At 36.8% G+C, this 14,173-nt stretch overlaps 2 protein-coding genes and 1 non-coding gene across 5 annotated transcripts; 2 read left to right on the forward strand and 1 right to left on the reverse strand.

Annotated features, from left to right (window-relative positions):
- Positions 1-39: 39 nt before the first annotated feature.
- On the reverse strand, positions 40-2,267 carry LOC18048805 (autophagy-related protein 8i). The gene is made up of 5 exons (XM_006444527.2): positions 2,165-2,267; positions 1,986-2,041; positions 1,777-1,829; positions 498-616; positions 40-389 (listed from the first exon to the last, which is right to left on the reverse strand). The coding sequence occupies exons 1-5, from the start codon at positions 2,202-2,204 to the stop codon at positions 280-282; spliced, it is 378 nt and encodes a 125-aa protein (XP_006444590.1). The 5' UTR covers positions 2,205-2,267; the 3' UTR covers positions 40-279.
- An 89-nt stretch (positions 2,268-2,356) lies between these two features.
- On the forward strand, positions 2,357-2,429 carry TRNAF-GAA. Its single transcript has one exon. It is a non-coding gene; the product is annotated as a tRNA-Phe (tRNA).
- An 80-nt stretch (positions 2,430-2,509) lies between these two features.
- Positions 2,510-14,173, forward strand: LOC18048806. Of its 3 annotated transcripts, XM_006444529.2 has the most exons (21): positions 2,510-2,659; positions 2,760-3,064; positions 3,147-3,249; positions 3,389-3,471; positions 3,667-3,890; positions 3,975-4,095; positions 4,976-5,058; positions 5,854-6,063; positions 6,340-6,696; positions 7,028-7,199; positions 7,386-7,577; positions 8,153-8,359; positions 8,465-8,557; positions 9,659-9,873; positions 10,056-10,631; positions 10,729-10,809; positions 10,912-10,997; positions 11,678-12,406; positions 12,920-13,073; positions 13,199-13,361; positions 13,919-14,173. In XM_006444529.2, the coding sequence occupies exons 1-20, from the start codon at positions 2,539-2,541 to the stop codon at positions 13,281-13,283; spliced, it is 4,197 nt and encodes a 1,398-aa protein (XP_006444592.1). In that variant the 5' UTR covers positions 2,510-2,538; the 3' UTR covers positions 13,284-13,361; positions 13,919-14,173. The 3 variants fall into 3 exon arrangements, with proteins under 3 accessions (XP_006444592.1, XP_024044007.1, XP_024044008.1); XM_024188239.1 differs by lacking the exons at positions 6,340-6,696; positions 13,919-14,173 and having other exon boundaries at positions 13,199-13,590; XM_024188240.1 differs by lacking the exons at positions 5,854-6,063; positions 6,340-6,696; positions 13,919-14,173 and having other exon boundaries at positions 13,199-13,590.

Raw genomic sequence — 14,173 nt, forward strand, 5'->3', positions numbered from 1 at the left:
CAAATGATTCTCAGACATGGAATTATAGAGTACTGAAACTAATTGCCCAAAAAAAATAGATTGCATATGAAACGTCAAAGCAGGTTGATGGAATCATAAGTTATATCCACACGCAAGTTATATCCACACACGAGACATTTCTGATGTTTAAACAATCTGCAGAATAAACTAAGACAGATAATACAACATCAATGGCCATGCTGAGTTATATACATCATTTCACAACAAGGAGTGGCATGTAAAGCACAGTAGCACACAGCCATGAACAAAGTTCAAGTATTAACAAGTCTGAATTCTTTCATAACCAAAGGTTTTCTCACTGCTGTAGCACATATACAGGAATCCATCCTCATCCTTGAAGGATTCATAGACTGAGTCCATTAAAGTCGCTGCAGATAATAGTTGTAGATTAACATATCAGTAGATATTCTCTCAGATAGCTCCATACAATATTCAAAAAACATGAATTTTTTATTTTATTTTTTCCAGAAATTCACCTGTTTGCGGTAAAGTATCTTTCACAAATACAAAGAGAGCTTTTCCAGGGGTCAGGTGAAGCCTGCTGCTTAAAATGTGAATAAATTGCCCAACAGACATGTCCCGAGGAACCAGAAATCTATCATCAAATAACCAACAGAAATAAGTTATGGAGACCATCTAAACCAAGTTAGAGTAGTTCTGAAGAATAAACAAAAGATTAAAGATCATGAAAGGAAATATTAATCAGTGCATGCGATGCTCCATCCACTATTTTATTCTTTAGCTTAATAAATAAGTAAACTTATTAAAAGAAAAAAGCATTCAAGTACACAGAAAGTGAAAACCTGAAGAAGTAACCCGAAAGTTAAATAACAAGATCAAGTCTTCTCTAGAAACTCTTGGTAAAGAAAAAGCACAGAAATTTCACAAACAAATTTTTCTGAAAATTTTTTGCAGCGATGTGTCAGTTCCTTCTGAAGCAATTCAGCTCTGTCTGTGCCTTCATCCATCCCCAGAGAAAAGTTTGGCTACTCCAGCCCCATTGAGGTAACACTCTAACCATTGGGATAGGCCCCAGGACATTCAATAACAATTTAGGTCCAGAAATTGTTTTCAATAGCAATTTTACTCTATTGAAACAGTAGTTCTAACATGAACTTGTGCACCATAACAGACTAAGCCCCATAATTGACCACCGCTAAGTATTTTGTCAAACACAACTCAGATTCTTTTGGGCAGTTAAACACAATTATTCCGCACTCCCCCAAACACAAACATATGTCAAAATATATGGGGTTATTCATATTTACACTGAAGTTGATTGTGTTTAGTACCCATGCAACAAACCAGATCCATAATCTTGATCAGTATGTTTTTCACATTCTCTCACAGCAGTAAAATCCATGATTGTGTTACTAAAAGAGGCCAATGAAAAGTCAAAACTTTGGAAGAAAATTTTAATTCTCAATCAGTTCAAGAAAAATGTTAATAACTCCGAGATATCACAATAATAATACTGATTGATTCTTCTTCAATATCCGGCTTTCATAAAATATCCCAAGTTCAAGTTTCAAGTTCACACGAATATCACCATTATTCGCCTCATTCACTTTTGTCATGCCAATAGTAACAGATACCAACAAACCAGTAAAAGCACAATAGAGCATCATCATCATAATTAAAGTAGACATAAGCAAAGATCAATTCTTTTAAAGGAGAACAGAAAGAATATAAAAAAAGGCGTACATAATTATTTTGAAAATGCTATGGGAAGTTAAACTAGAGATTAAAACTTACTTTTTCTTTTCCATATCAGGAAGGTCAGCTTTTGAATATCTTTCCGCAATTACCTGCAGAAATAAAAACAAAGCTATAACATACAAAATTCCCCATTTCTAATCAATTACAAAATAATGGCCGTAAATAGTTCGCAGTTGCTAATTAGTTGATCACCAACCAAATGATCAGAGCCTATGAATTAGTAAATTCATAACGCGTGGACTTACGGGGACTCGATCGGGGTATTTCGCAATGATTTCGCGCGATTCTTCAAGTCTTTGCTCTGAAATGTTTTGTTAAAAAGGAAAAAAAGAAAGAAAAATAGAGAGTCAGCAGGTGCACTGAAAATATGTTAAAATAGAGGTTGTGTTATAGATATCAGAAGCAAAAGAAGAATGGAACAAACCGAATGTGAACTCGTCCTTGAAAGATTGCATCTTTCCCATCTCCGTATCGTCTCAACTCTCAAGGAAAGAGAAACCCAAACGGCTGAACTACCCGTCAACTCTAAGATAGAATTGGATAAATCTTTATTTATTTTAATAAATAAATAAAATATTATTAATATATTAAAAAAGTGACGAGATCTTATCATCGGGCGGGGATAGCTCAGTTGGGAGAGCGTCAGACTGAAGATCTGAAGGTCGCGTGTTCGATCCACGCTCACCGCAAATTTTTTTTTTTTAAAAAAAATTAAATTTCAAGGTGACATCATGAACTCTCAAGACCCGCGCCGTCGTATATTATCAAAAACATAGACTACATGCCGCGAACATCGCCATGGGGAAGAAGGATCTCAGTGAATGGCGCCCAGACGTTGGCCAATACCTCGGAGAAATCTCAGCCCTCTGTTTTGTCCATCTCCCTTCTCACCTCTCTTCACTTCCTTTTCTCCTGGCCGGTACTTTTTCTATTCATTTCTCTCTCTAAATCAAATGTTGGATTTTACGCTTTTTCTTCTCTTATTTGACTTCAAAGATTAATTTATGTTCTTTAAAAAGGTTCTGGTTCGCAAGTGCTGCTCTATGACTTGGAAGCGGGAACACTGATAAGACCGTTTCAAGTCTTTCATGGGATTCGTTTACACGGCATCTCTTGTAATTTTATTAATTGCACTGAAGGATCAGTTTCTACGAGGGTCACGTTTGAAGTGGCCTTATTTGGTGAAAAGAGAGTGAAATTGTTTGAATTAAATTTTGAATTGTCGCCGAATTCTCAATATCAACCAGAAACATGTGTGAATTTGAGTTTAGTTCAGTCACTGCCGAGGTTAAGTCATTGGGTGTTCGATGTTTGCTTCTTAAAGGTACTCATTGTCTAACATGTATATTTCTTACCTATTTTTGAAGTGCTGCAAGCTATAACGGCTCCCTTTCTATGGGTGCTAGGTCTGCAACGGTAACCGTTCTCTAGCCATAGGATGTAGTGACAATTCTATACGTGTGTGGGATATTTCTAACTCTAGTATCATTCTTGAAGTTCATTCTCCAGGTTCGTTTAATTTTAGTTCTACTCCTCAAACTGGCTTTATTTTATTTTATTTTTTTTAATGCGTGACAATTTCTTTTTGTGATAAAATTTATTTATTCATTTAGCCTTTTTTTTTTTGCCCCTTTGGTTTTAAATGTAGAGAGGTGCCTTCTGTACTCGATGAAATTATGGGGTGACAATCTTGAAGCTCTCCGAATTGCATCTGGTACCATTTATAATGAGGTGGCTAATCTTCCTTGTGATTGTTATTCTATATTTCCATTTTATCACTCATAGACACTTCCTTTAAAAACCCAAAAAAAAAAAATTTCCATACAACAAGAATGGCATTGGTATTAAGCTTTAGAGATTGGAGTTGTTGCTTTCAGTTTGATCATTGAGTTACTAGCTATCTTTGGAATGGTCTACTTTCTGCAGATTATTGTGTGGAAAGTGGATTGGGAACATGTTGCTCCTCTTCTTAATAGTCCTGAGGGAAACCATGCTCATGGAAGCAGTTCAGACTTTAAGTGCTTCAAACTTCAGGATCAGCAGCATACAGCAGTGAATTTATTTAGACTTGTTGGACATGAAGGTTCTATATTCAGAATAGAATGGTCGTCCTGTGGATCAAAATTGGTTTCTGTTTCTGATGATCGTAGGTGAATAAGTTTCCAAGTACTATCATCCTTCTTTTTACTCCTTTCTTGGAGTGATTCGATGCATCATGTGCTTGTTTCACACAGTGCTCGTATCTGGGAAGTCCGTGCTGAATATTGGAAAGATTCTGATAGCATAGAGGAGGTTGGCAGCTCTGTTCTATATGGTCACAATGCTCGAGTTTGGGACTGCTGTTTAACTGATTCTGTAAGTCTTGTAATTTTCAGTACACTTATGTGGTGTTCTTTTCTGGTGTTCACAATGATCTGAAGTTCTGATCCAATTATATTCTTTAAAATGGTTTAAATCCTTTCTATATGTGCACCACTGTTTGGTTTGTCACCTTTTTCATTAGCTTATGATGGATTTATATTGGTGTGCTTGGTGGTTATGTTTTTAGATGGTTAATTCTCCATGCCTAATGGCCAGATGGGCTTTTATGAGGTAGATAAATAATTGAAAATAACATTAGATAATGCATAGCAGACAAGTTGCATGAAAATAGTGTGGCAAAGGAATAAACATGCTTACTATTGGGAACAAGTTATTACAAGTATATGCAGCATTCACCAGTCTCTTTGTTCTAAGCTCTATTCGATGGCAGTGTCTTTTTTTTTGTTTTTAAATGCTTGAGATTTTTTGTCGATTTAAAAAAAAAAAATATTCCATGTCTGTGGAATGACTTTCCATTAGAAAATTAAGTATAGCTGAAAATGTTTCCTTTCACTCCGTCATGGAATTATTTAATTGGAAGTGTTTATCTTCTTTTGGCTTAATAAATATGGACTTATGTTATGAACTATAAGATCTTTTGTCGCCTGTATCAATTCTAGGTAACTTTAGAGACCATGCAATTTGTTGATGGTTGTCTTTTCTTTATGTTCCGGCTGGTTCTTGTTGGAGATATGCTGCGAATGCTCTACTCTTATGTGCTATTGGTATAGATCCATTTGTGGTTGTCATCATCTCGTCTTTTTCTTGAATTTCAAATAAGATTTTGGAACTAATGTTTAAAGTTGAGTTTTCCTCTTTTTATTCAGATATGAACTTTAGGATATGTTGCTGAGTTCTCTTGCATACTTTTCAGTTCATTATCACCGCTGGCGAGGATTGTACATGTCGTGTGTGGGGATCAGATGGTAAACAGCTTAAGATGATTAAGGAGCACATGTAAGTTGCTGATATGTTTTCTTAATTTTTGTTTTTGAGATTTAATGGGTGTTTACAGCTTAGTTTTCGTGATGTATGACCTTAAAACCATAAGTTTGATGTATACATTTATTACATCTTTGGACCATGTAGTCCGGGTGCTGGATAGAAGTATCTCAGGAAGAACTATATGGGTGTCTACCAGATTCTGACTCTCCTTAGACTACCTAGAGCATGACCTACTTGTAGGCCCCTATGCTCTATAACAGTTTTTTAATTTTTTAATTTTTTTTTTGGGGGGGGGGGGGGGGGGGTGTTGGAGGAGGGGGTTCTATTGGTAATTTAAAATCTTCTAGTTGCCATGAGGATGATAAAGTCAACATGAAAACGGAAGGGAACATAATACACTGAGTGGTACCATGATGGAATTTTGGTTCTTTTGCTGTACCCTAAGATCCTTTATGGAGTGCATCATGGAGTTCAAGCATTTTGACATATACTGTCTTCACAATAACTCTATGATTTTGGTTTCAATTTTCTCTTGTTGCTGGTGCTTCAGATAATGTAGCGTATCTGCATATGTGCTTTCTTTGCTCTATATGGACTGGTTTCCTGGCAAGTAAAATAGGAACTTTTCTTGAGCTTCTTCTTCTAGTCAGTGGTTGTAAGTACTTAGGACTTTGCCAGCCTCTGTGACTCGTGACTACCTGTTTAACCAACAAGTATAAAGGGGGCTAGTCTTCATCTAACTTGTAATTTAGTATCCATGTCATGATAGAATAGATGGAAGACATTTACAGCTTTGTTGTTGCACAGAGGAAGAGGCATATGGCGATGTTTGTATGATTCATTATCTTCTCTTCTTGTTACTGCTGGGTTTGATTCTGCAATCAAAGTGCATCAGTTCCAAGCTTTTTTGCCTGGAAGCTTGGAGTCACATCCTGAAGCAAAAGAGTTTAATGGGAGAACTGAAATATTCAGCATAAAAATCCCAAATTTCTCAGAGCAGATTCGGCTTACAGACAGGTAAACCTGTGTTTTATTATTGGAAATCTCAGACGTTGACTCCTACATCACTAATTACCCATATATTCTATTTTCCATGCCTCAAGCCAAAGATATAGATGGTGTGGACTTCTCAACTTGTTGTATTGTTTGGACATCTTCAATGTGTGAACAAACAAGTTGGAAATTCACAAACTTTCATGCTCCTCGATGCCTCATCCCTTCATGTCTACTTGGTATTTTATAGTGTTCTAATCTTTGTGTATAATCTGTGCACTGTTGACTTTGTGGTTGCAGCAAAAGTGAATATGTGCGTTGTTTGCATTTGACTTCTGAAGATACCCTTTATATTGCCACAAACCATGGTTATCTGTACCATACCAAGTTATGTGACATGGATAGTGTGAACTGGAATAAAATTCTGCAAGTTAGTGAAGGGATGCCAATTATTTGTATGGATCTGTTGTCAAATGAGCCTAAGTATCCCTGTGGAATTGATGATTGGGTTGCTCTTGGAGACGGTAAAGGAAATATGACAATTGTTAGAGTAGTTGGTGATGTTCATACTCCTCAATTGAGCTTCACCTTTACTTGGTCGGCTGGCATTGAGAGACAGCTATTGGGAACCTACTGGTGCAAGTCACTGGGACATAGGTATTAATTATTTCTTCACCTTATCAAGATAACAAATTAAGGTTTTCTGGTTAGTATGAATAGGTGGGATAGCTTTGAATGTGTTGCCCCATTAATTACTAAGTTCCAATGTTAAACTGATCATTTGATCAATCAATTGCCTCTTTGCTTTTATTTCTTTTGATGGGTCAAAAGAACATTTAGGTTGTGGTGTTGTTCAATTAGTTTCTAAGTGACAATTCCATGCCATGCTGTAAGTCCTGCCTGTTCTTAAATGAGAGATATCTGAATCTTCTTGCTTCCTTTTAGATAAGTTCAAGGTATTAACAAGACACTAGTTCATGTACTGTAGGTTTATCTTCACTGCAGATCCTAAAGGAAGGTTGAAGCTTTGGCAGTTATGTGATCCTTTCTCATCTGTTTGTTATGAATCTTCAAAGACTAACAATGTCTTTCTGGTTGCGGAATTTTCTTCCTGTTTTGGGGCACGAATAATGTGTTTGGATGCGTCCTTTGAGGATGAGGTATCTATTTGTCTCATTTCTTTCTCTGATTTCATTTGCATTAGGTACAAGATAGGAATTGTAACTCAAATACTTAAATGAATAACACTGTTCCTGATTGTTCAGTTGTACATACATGCAATTGATGCATTTCTCTTTCTCAAAGAGAATTTTGTTTACTGGTTAAGAGTATTTGAATATGTGCAGGTGCTGTTTTGTGGAGATTTACGTGGGAATCTGGTTTTGTTCCCTTTGCTGAGGGACCTCTTGAACGACAAATCTGTTGCTTTACATGTGGAAGTATCTCCACTAAATTATTTTAAAGGAGCTCATGGCATATCTACTGTTTCTACTCTTTCAGTTGCTAAATTGAGATCCAATCAAACTGAAATACGCTCGGTATGACCCAAAATCAACCTTTCAGATATGCAAACGAATCAATCACAAATGTTGCTGTTAAGTATTTTTCTTAAGAAGGAAAACTATTGTAATACTTCCCAATTATTGTTATTTGTTTTATCAATTAGAGACATGGAAAAAGAATGTCATCAAGAAAGTAGTACAAAAATCAGCATAATTAAAAGAAATAACCCATGGGATGGTTGATTAGTATGACTCCATTTCCAATCAAGTGGTCATGGGTTCAAATCTCTCTGGGACTGACTGCCTAGATAATCTATCCCATCAAGTTCCCAACAACCAATTGATATTTTCAAACCCAGATAACAAGCTGAGGAATTTATTAGTTACCAATATAGAAGGGGTTAAAGAAACGTAAAGAACATAACTAAAAAGATGTGAGAAGAGTGTCACACAGATGTCATTTCTTTGACTGGCAGCATCCGGCATTTTTTTAAGGAATTGACAATCCACTATCTGGGAAATGTGTGCATGCCTGCATTTTTGCGTACTTCCTGATATGAATATGTGATTGAGAATTTCCATATGTCTTTTTCTTTACTTTTCCTTTTCAGACTGGGGGAGACGGTTGCATATGCTATTTGGAATATGACAAGGATCGTGAAAGTCTAGAATTTATTGGGATGAAGCAAGTGAAAGAATTGAGTTTGATTCAATCTGTCTCTGCTGAAAACAATTCCATTGATTTGGCAAGTTGCAACTACGCAGCTGGTTTTGCATCAACAGATTTCATAATATGGAACTTAATAACTGAGGCAAAGGTAAATTCCTCAGTCCCTCTGCTGAATAGAAAAAAGAAAAAAAAATCAGCTTTGCTATTGTCCTGTTGCAGTACTTTTGATGCCTTAGGGTGGATGTTGAGGTAGGTTGTGCAAATTCCATGTGGTGGATGGCGGCGCCCTCATTCTTACTTTCTTGGTGATGTACCAGAGATAAAGAACTGTTTTGCATATGTCAAGGTGAGTTTACTTACCCTAGTTCAAACATTTCTTTGGTGTGAAGTCAGGAAATCAAGTATTACAAGATAACAATTGTTGATTCACTTGCATGGCAACTGCACGCTTAGAAGTGGGAACTATAAAATAGTTAGTAATGTTAGCTACCAAAGACACTACAAATTGATTTTGTACAACATGTCACAGTTAGAACATCATCATATGCATAATGAGAGAATATATAATTAGGGATTATCCAATGAAATTGAATTTGGGTCTATTTGTTGCCAGATAGGCACAGTGGGGTAAATCTGCTTTAAACATTGGTAAAGTCAAACAAAAATGTATTGACTGTGGTTCTAGCTGAATCTTTTCATTCATGTCCGACAGTTCCATTTTAATCAGATATTGTAACATCTGTATGGTGTTTCCTGCGGCAGTATTTGGAGAAATTTCTTGGTTATCCTCCTTGCTTTTGCCCCACTTACTGTAGTAGGGTTTAATGATATATTTGTTGCTAACATGTCTATCCTTATTTAAACCGTGCCTCCATCTGCCCTTTTTTTCCTACTTTCTTGAGAACGAATGGTGACAATGTTCTACACTTTGGACTACAGGCAAATCAGCTTTGGCGATTGAGAGACTTATGTAGTTTAATATGGTGGATTCTTCATCAGGACCTACATAATATGAAACTATATAAACATTTTCTGTGTTCTCTCTTCAATATTCTTATGATCTTATGTCCTTTTCCTTATGAAACTATAGACTCTGACATTTTCTGTGTTTTTTTCTCTTCAATATTCTTATGATCTTTGGTGCTTTCATTTTTTTTTTTTTTCAAAAGAATTTTACAAGGTAGCATGGATTTGCATTGAACTTCTTACGACCAACATATCGGGCTCTTCATCATATTCTAATGTTTTAAATATTAACCCATGATATTTCAATGGTCCTTTAACCCAATCTTACTGTATCTAAGCTACAATTCTGTCAAAATTGGCCTTGAAATGACCCTGTGGCTATTTTTCCTGTATGGATTCATCTGTCATCTTTCAGTGCACTTCTTATGGTTCTCTCGTTTTCATTTTTGTTTCCTACCCCTCATTCAATCTTCTTTTTAAGGATGAAGTTATCCATATTCATAGACACTGGATATCAAATGGTGAGAGGAAGATGTTCCCAAAGAATTTGCATATGCAATTTCACGGTAGAGAAATACACACCTTATGCTTTGTGTCTGAAAATTTTCAAGTTGGAGCAAACGTGAAGAAGAGTGCTTTGAATAAATCGAGTTGGATTGCAACTGGATGTGAAGATGGGACTGTGAGGTTGACAAGGTATGCTGTTTACTATTTTCCACCAGAAATCTGACATAAAATGGATGTGCTTAACTTTTTGATGTTTTAACATCACCCGAGTTTTAACTCCCCACTTACCAGCTCTCTTTTTTTATTACATTATTTTTTTTACAGCTGTAGTGATCTGGAAGTTTAACATAGTTACCTATTTTTCTACTTAGGTATTCTCCTGGATTTGAGAATTGGTCCTCATCAAAACTGCTTGGGGAGCATGTTGGTGGGTCAGCTGTGAGGTCTATATGTTTTGTCTCAGAAATAAACCAAATTTCTGCAGTTGTGGACAACGTATCTGAAGAGATAAATAGACAAAATGGTGTTGCAGAGGACAAAGAGAATCCATTCTTGTTGATATCAGTTGGAGCAAAGCGGGTCCTAACTTCGTGGCTGCTGAGACACAGGGGGATAGACGAGATGGAAGAAACAACTGTTGAAAGTAAATATAATAGAAATGGAAATGACCTGGAACTCTCATTGGGAGCATCCTCATCATTGTCATTCCAATGGCTTTCCACTGACATGCCAACCAAGAATTCCAGCACTCATGGGAAAAAGAAAGACATGAAGAAAGTGGATCACATTACCAGAAACATTGCTAGTATGAACGCTAATGCAAAGACTGGATCGATTTCTTCAGAAAGCAGGGAGAGAGAGGCAAAAGCTTTCCTTGGAGATAAATATGAAGATGACTGGAGATACCTGGCTGTCACTGCATTTCTTGTTAAATGTCCTGGTTCCAGGTCAGACAAACTTCATTTTGTGCTGCCGATTTGATATGTTCTATACTGTACCTAAATCCTGGTATGTGAAAAGTTTCTCTTATGTGTCTCCTGTCAGGTTAACTGTGTGTTTTGTTGTTGTTGCCTGTTCGGATGCCACACTTGCCTTACGGGCACTCATTTTACCGCTTCGGTTATGGTAGGCTCTCGGAATTTAATTTACTTAGGATTTTCGATAAGTCTGCAGTCATTCACTCCCTGTCATGCTTAGTGTTAACTTTTTCTTCTTACCTCATCCCAGGTTTGAAGTTGCTATGTTGGTTCCCCTGTCATCACCAGTGTTAGCATTGCAGCATGTCATCATGCCTATACATCTTCCTTCTAAGGGTTAGTTGATCATTAAAAATCTTTAGTTGTGTTAAAAATAGTGCCAGTATAGTATTTTATCCTTAAAAGACTCTTTAAATATGAAAATTTTCTTCCAGCAATGACTGCCCTTCTGGTATATATTTGTCATTTTTTCGTATATTTTTAAAATCATATTTGTTATGAGTGACACACATATGGTGCTTCAGAAATCTTGCAATTTGATTGTCTTGAGGTTGCCTTCTCCTAAATTCCTAATTGGTTTTAGCCAGCAACACGTAATTTGTTAACCCTTGTCTAATTAGTAGTATCTTTGGATGACCTGCAAGTCTTTGTCTCATCTGCACTCCTGAACATTCAAAAATTATAAATTCAGATATTAAGAGATTTCTGAGTAGGCTTCTTTCTCATGAGGGGTATGCTTCCCCTTGTGAAACTAAGTGCAATTTTATTTCTCCATTATCTTGATTTTTCTTTCAAGGGTGGCTATTTGCTGGGACTTCAGTAGTATAATCTGGACTGAATGGGCTCTTTATGGGTGCTATTTTTTGGTGTTGCTATTATGAAACTAAATCTTAGGGCAAGTGATTGTGGATTTAGTATATAATTGAAGCCTTTTATGTACTCGTACCACATTTTGGCATTTCAATGTCTTTCGTTTCTTGCGTTGGGTCATTAAATGTTATAAACTACTCTTACAGAGAATGTTCAAATTGGATCCTCATATTTTGTCATTAGTGGAGCCACTGATGGAAGCATTGCCTTTTGGGACGTGACTGGGCATGTTGAAACTTTTGTGCAGCAAGTGTCTACTCTTCATATTGAGAACTTCATAGACTGTCAGAAACGGCCACGTACAGGAAGAGGAAGCCAGGGTGGACGATGGTGGAGAAATTTAAGGCATACCAGGCCTAATAAAGAAAGTGGCAGCAGTATAGTTAGTGTGCGAACTGAAGGGGGAGTACAAAATCATGATGCATGTGGAGTGTCTGCGAAGGTAAATGATACGGAAAACTGCACTGTTGAAGATGGACAAATTGCTTCTTGTGAGCCAGAACTAAATGCAGTCAATTCAACTTCTGAGACTTCTGAAATTCGGCCAATACATATTTTGAATAATGCTCATCAATCTGGTGTTAATTGCCTTCATGTTTCAAAGATAAAGAACTGTTGGAGTACTGAATGTGGTTTCCATTTCTATGTTGTAAGTGGGGGCGATGATCAAGCAATTCATTGTCTAAGAGTTGATTTATCGTTACTATCAAGAGGTCCGGATTCTGAGATTATAGCAGCAGATGTCATAAATTCAAACTCTGAATCTGAAGATGTGAAGAGTTTAATTTATTATGGGCAGGAGCAGAACCAAAATTATAGAATCAGATTTTACAATTATTTCAGAGCCACCTCTGCTCACAGCTCTGCCATAAAAGGTGAAAATAACTTAATCTCGTGATCCAATCATTTATCTTTTGACTGGTCTAGTGTTCTTGCTTTTCATGGTTGAAAAAAAATGACGGTACTAGCTTTATTATGTTTCTCCTGCAGTTTCTTTACCATCTATTGCTAAAATCTTTCCAGTAGAGGTTTTGGTTTTCTCATAATCTCATAATCATGTCTTACTGAAATTCCTTCTTCCTTTCCCTTGTGTGTGTTGCTGGTATTTTATTTGATACCTTTGTGACTCATTTACTCGATATACTGATTATTCCTATCAAACATTATGTAATATGAATGATCATCTTATAAATAATCTTTTCTGTATAATCTTCTAGTTAGGATTGTATTCCTTTCAAATGACATGCTGCCCTGGAAGAACAAATATACAGGCCTTTTAATAATGTTTGAGCAAGGTCCTTTTTCTTTTGGGGGGTTTAAAGCAAGGTCTTTCATGCTAATATTTTTTTTGCTTTTGATGAATTACAAATGGGTTTCTGTACATGAAGGCATTTGGACGGATGGCACCTGGGTGTTTTCTACTGGACTTGATCAGCGTATCCGTTTCTGGCTCCTAGAGGAACACAGTATTCTAAGTCAGCATGCTCATTTAGTTGTCAGTGTGCCAGAGCCAGAAGCATTGAGTGCCAGAGCCTGTGGCAGGTGAGTGAAGCATCATTATACTTGACTACAAATCCAGGAAAGTCCCATGTGACAAAATCATAAACATATGATTCTGAATTTTGTTTCCACGCTCTTTTTGTGTGTATCCTTTATTCCTTGTGCAGGAACCACTATGAAATTGCTGTAGCTGGAAGAGGTATGCAAATGGTTGAGTTCCACGCATCGACTGACATTGATGAGGAACAATAAAAAGTGGTCTTTGGTGATTGTGATTTTGATCCATGTTCGAGCATCCAAGAAGAAATTCAATTTATTCGGCATAACCAGGTGTACAATTGCTGCTTTAAACTCTTTCACATGATGCTCAAGGGGAATGTCATCATCATCGGCAGTACGACATTAGAAAGAGTCACAGATAGGATCCATGTCTGTTAACGCATGTTGGTCAACCAATTTTTTAGTTCTGGGGTTGACTCAGCCTGATTAACAGTTTCTTTCTTGTTTCCTGTTACGCGAGGGTTGGTGTTGTCAATAAAAAGATGCAGTCGCAAGTAAAGATTATCCAACAGTTTCTTCTCCCCCCCCCCCCCCCCCCCCCGGGGGCGTTTTTTCCTGATTATAAGAATATCCAACGGTTAGGACTTGGGCGGGCTTATGCTGCTATCGATCTGCGGCCACCCCTCCAAAGTCTTTGTCAAACCGATCTTCTAAGTATACGGCAACCAAATTATATGAAAACAAAATATTTCTAATCACAGCCACCTTAGTTCCAGAAATAACACTTTTTCTAGCAAACACTAAGAATTGTTGTTTCCTTATTAAATTATATCATCAGCTTTTCAGTTTTTATTTATAAGTTGCAAATCTTTGTGTATTATCCTCAGCCTGCGGTCCTGATGAAGGTAAAAGAAGCTCACGAACAGTTCCCCAATGATGATGCATCTTGCGTGCCAATCTAGAAGAAATTCGCTTCTTGTAGGACCTGGGAAATTAACATTCAAAGCTCAAGTCACAACCGTGTTTAAGTTCTCTAAGGTAAAGATGATAACCATTAATTTATGACTAGACAAATCTCAATTGATTGATGAAAGTAAAGCCAATTGTTTGTAGCGGCTAAAACCCATTCAAATACATTATAA

This window comes from Citrus clementina, unplaced genomic scaffold (genome assembly GCF_000493195.1).
Source record: "Citrus clementina cultivar Clemenules unplaced genomic scaffold, Citrus_clementina_v1.0 scaffold_3, whole genome shotgun sequence".
In the NCBI taxonomy this organism is placed as follows: Eukaryota; Viridiplantae; Streptophyta; class Magnoliopsida; order Sapindales; family Rutaceae; genus Citrus; species Citrus x clementina.